Source organism: Octopus bimaculoides, chromosome 2 (assembly GCF_001194135.2).
Source record: "Octopus bimaculoides isolate UCB-OBI-ISO-001 chromosome 2, ASM119413v2, whole genome shotgun sequence".
Lineage (NCBI taxonomy): Eukaryota > Metazoa > Mollusca > Cephalopoda > Octopoda > Octopodidae > Octopus > Octopus bimaculoides.
This window is the reverse complement of record NC_068982.1, coordinates 28,170,461-28,175,360: the sequence shown is the minus strand read 5'-3', so window position 1 is coordinate 28,175,360 and position 4,900 is coordinate 28,170,461. Positions and strand designations below refer to the sequence as shown.

The 4,900-nt window shown below is 35.2% G+C and overlaps 1 protein-coding gene across 1 annotated transcript in view; it reads left to right on the top strand.

The window, feature by feature from the left end:
* LOC106872747 (cartilage oligomeric matrix protein) overlaps nt 1-4,900 on the top strand; it is a 130,240-nt gene that overhangs the window by 79,993 nt on the left and 45,347 nt on the right. Inside the window, exon 7 of the mRNA XM_014919838.2 lies at nt 1,327-1,500. Within this exon, the coding sequence (XP_014775324.1) occupies nt 1,327-1,500 (174 nt within the window). The remainder of the gene's footprint in view (nt 1-1,326; nt 1,501-4,900) is intronic.

The window sequence follows — 4,900 nt, the reverse complement described above, 5'->3', positions numbered from 1 at the left end:
TATATATACATACATATATATATACATATATATATACATATATACATATATATATATATACATATACATACATACATACATACATACATGACATCAGATGCAGCGCACAGTGCAAAAGAGCTTCATCAGTTGACATAACATGCTTCAAACATTACCAGATTTATATTACATTTTCTATTCACCACCATATAACGAAAATGTAGCGTTAATCTGGTAACATTTGAAGCATGTTATGTCACCTGATGAGGCACTTTTGCACTGTGCGCTGCATCTGATGTCATTACATCGTCACATGCACCCTGTGGAGCAGTGCAGAAAGAAGCCGAAAGGATTGTTGTGCGAAAAAATACTTCTAATTACACTCCGTTTTCAGTTTAATCATGTATATATATATATATAAAGTACTGAGACAGCGTGTTAGTGTACAAGTTGTAGACATAATATACGTACATGTTTATGCTTATTAAATATACATTCAGCTTTGCTGCGCAAATAGATCCAGTGTTGAAACCACAAAGTTCCATCTTCGCAATTCCACTAGCTTCACCCAGAAGTCCTTACTACATCTGATCTCCAGAGAGAGGGTGTAATTTACATCCACTAGCAAAAAGTTCAATGAGCACCAGATATTGACTTTCCTCGTTAACATACCAATATATTAGTTAACATAAGTGCACGAATTAACTAGGACTGTGGAAATAGCTCTTTGGTTTCACCGCGAGCTATATCTGCGCAGCGGCGCTAAATGTGTGTATTTTGATTTAACGTATGCATGTAAATTTATTTACAAATGATCCAAAAACGCATTCTTAATACATTAGTTAACTAACATGCGTCTACTTGTGCTGCGAGGCTAAAAATATTTATTAAGCCTATACATTATATGTAGGCGTGCGGTTGGGTGGGTATGAGCATGTATGTGTATCTGTGAGTAAACGTGTGTAGTGAATGCAGCCTTGAACATAAGGAGTTGATGTCCAATACACACCCACTGAACGTTGGATAGACTCCTCCTAGCATTCACTGGGTATCCAACTTCTCAATAAATAAAGTGTCTTTTTCACTATTCGCTACCGTGATAACATTGCCACCATAGGGGTTTATAAATAAAATTATGTCTTGGGTTATACAAAAATATATACTATGGAACAACACAATGTATACATACTGGCATGAAATTACACAGTATACATCTTATATTTCTTTTAATATGTACGTGTGTATACGCATGTGCTAATCCTTTCCATTAATAACAGCTTAGTTCATATAATGAACATTTGGCACTGCTTCCAAATACCTAATTTTTTTATGTGCATTTACTTGCAGGATCGAATGAACCTGGAAATATCCGGCGCTGTTCTTCTCATCCATGTTTCTCTGGAGTTCGTTGCATTGATACTGAAAATGGATTCCGTTGTGGAGAATGCCCGCCAGGTTTCTATGGTGACGGTATATCTTGTTCAGCATATCTGTCTTGTAATGACAGACCATGTTATCCAGGTAATTTGATAACAATATTTCTTTAATATTTATACTGTCAATAAAAATAAAATTAAGAAAAATACTATGGAACATGATTGTCAAGTATATCCTAGTAAATTATTTTATCTGTTTAAAGACTATATAAACAACCTGACTGAGGCAGTTTGCATGACTATGGCATCATTAAGGAGAAATGAAACTCAACGATATTGAAAGTGTGATTTTTGTGTTCAAACACTCCGGGTGTTTTGCCGCCAAAATTATTTTAGAGGAATGCTAGAAACATTTTTATTTCAGTTCAATAATCGAAATAAAATTCTCATCATAATAATGTTTGCAGGTAAACAATGAAAGATTATTTCATTATATTTTCTGTGATGAATATTTTTGCTTTTGTTTCTCCTCACGTCAAAAATATCCCTTTAAGCTTTTATACAAATCTTTCATTAAAAAAATAGCGATTCTATTTTATAAGTTTATGAAAATAACTTCGTTTCATTTACCGATATTGCTTTCCTATTAAAAGGCATCTATAAAGCTTATCCTTACAACTTTCTAAATCCTACCATCTTTAAATCTAACCATCCTTTGTCATGAGTGTAGAGTCCTCAGGCATCTCTTCCATGGGGTCCTATCAGAAACAACCGTCATTACATTTTCCAGTGAATTCACAACGTGTCCAACTGAGACCATGGATATTATCCATCTAACTCTTCGTGGTCTACCTCTAGGTCTCTTGCCGGTTGACTCGGTTTGATGAATCTGTATTTCGATCCTTTCCTACGGTATTCTAAACCTCACAGAAAAACAGTTTAACTTTTTGATGTTTTTACTGTATGAAATTTTCAAGTGCTTCACTGGTGTTTCTTTGTGTGCCATTCATTCAAATGTTTCTACTTTTATGAGACCACTTTACGCAGCTTTCCCCCATTTTCTCTCTGGAAAAAGTATACCAATTGCGCAAAGCTAAAATGGTTGGTATTAGGAAGTGGCAACAAACCATAAAACATTATTTCTTTTGTAAAAAGGCAGTGGGGCACATCCCTTTCTTAGTTAAAAGTAAAAACAATATCAGAAAGTAGTGGTAAATTGAAATGAAACATATTTTCACGATACCACGTCTTTTGAAATGATGCACATAATCGTCAGAATCCACACTGCGCTCTATCGCTTCATGCATAACTTTGGTCTCATGAGAAAACAAGGCCTAAAATCTCCTTGAAAATCTCCCCATGTTGTCTCAGTTATTATTTACACAAAAAAATATGTGTTAACAGTTGTCTTGGTGGGTGTCCAATTACTGAGCAAAGTAACACTCCTTTTGTGACATTTTCATATAGACTAACAAAGAAGTTTTTGTTACGTATACATGCACACAAGAACACATAAACGCATACGCATCCATACATTCATACATATACAGACATACATACACACATACATACACGCACACATACATACATGCATATATATATATATATATATATATATATATATATATTTATATATATCATACATATATATCCCCTACCATAGGTATATCCATTGACTGAAGCCAGTAAAATAATTTTTTAAATATGGAGGGAAAGAGGGAGAGAAAAAAGATGAGTCACTATAGTCATTAGTACAGCCATGGAGAAAATTTAAAGTTGTCTTGGTAAAAGCCGAGATCAGGATTAGTTCTAGCGTGAAGTATTTTTATTTAGCTAAGGACATTAACGCTACTGGGAAACGTATAATCGTCACCACAGTTTATTTTTTCCTTCCTATACAAATTTGAAGATTTCATTTGTTATATAGTTTCTCCGTTCGGCCGGGATTACCCAGTTTATTGTTGTTGTTGATTTACATAACGACTCCATGAGAGTTTTAAGATTATAAATGATATTTGGAAGAGATTTGGAAGCTATTTCTAACTGGTTGAACAATTAATTAGAGGCTCACTCATTGATACGTGTTCGCTTTTTTTTTTCTTTTTTGGTGTGCAACGACTTTTCTTATTGATTGGATAGCTACTTTTGATCATCTTCTAACCTGAGCTTTCTAATACTCGTCAACTTGCCTCAAATTCTGCCTCTGATTTTTGTTACTGGGCGAAGTGTCTACCACAATGGACAATAGAAATGTTCTTCTGATATGTAACGGTTGACACACAAATTTGGTCCGTATTACCTTCACTCTAATCCATCTTAACATGGTGTAATGTGATTAGTATTGACTACAGTAGCGAGCAAAAAAAAAAGAGAACGATTAATATTTTTTTAAATGTCGGAAAAGCTAGTGAACGTACAAATTCGTAATCGGTTTCGTAAACACGGTTAATTATTAGTTAAATTCTCTGAAAAATCTAAGTTTGTACACTGGTCTTAATAAAAGTTAATAACGCTACCACTAGTTTCGTCCAAATGTCTCATGTGCAAAATAAGAGAACGATTAGATTCCTTCAGAAATTTCTGGAAATTTCAAACATTGTTTACATTTGCAGGCTGAACGTTACTATTGTCTCAGTATTGTGCTAGCTTCCGTACATGGCACACCACGCTAAAGTTACTCCCGACCTCCGAAAAGAAATTGCTAAGATGAAAATTTCATGAATGACTCTCTCGGCTATTTCACAGGAAATCTAAGAGTGTAGTTTCACGTGTTCTTAAGCTCTATGAAGAAACTAAAGGTTTTGAACCGAAAAAGGCAACTGGTAGACCACGCAAAACCACCATGCGTGATAATCGAGCCATGAAGGAACCTTTCGAGACTGCGACTGGAATTTCTAAGAAAATAAATGTAAATAATGGTGAGCCGCTTTACAGTCTCGCCGTCTGAAGGAATTTGGATTAAAGACTTGTTCCCCGGCAACGAAACCTCATCAGCAAGAAGAACAAATTGGAAATACTTTCATTTCATGTGAACTGGAGGAGTGAAAAGTGGTCAAAAGTTCATTTTAGCGATGAAAGCAAATTCAATTTAGTAGGTTCAGATGGTAGGCAGTATGTTAGGCGCTTCACAGGAGATCGGCTGAAATCCAAGAGCCTGAAGAAATCTGCCAAGTTTGGAGGAGGAAGCGTCATGGTGTGGGGAATGATTTCTTCTTAAGAAGTTGGTCCTCTAGTGCAGATTAAAGGGACTATTAACACTAATATCTATTTGGATTTGGTTAAATAGCATTTGAGCCCATCATTACGAGCATTTTCGAATCAACCGTGAATTTTCATGCAAGATAAAGCCCCTTATCATACTGCAAAGCGTGTCACTGGATTCTTTAGTGAACAAAACATCCATGTAATGAAGTAGCCAGCACAAAATCCAGATTTAAATCCAATTGAAAACCTTTGGAAGATACTTGGAGACAAAGTAACACAAAGGGCACCAACTACTACGACGAATTTATGGGAGATATTAGAAGAGAAATGGAAGAAAGTAA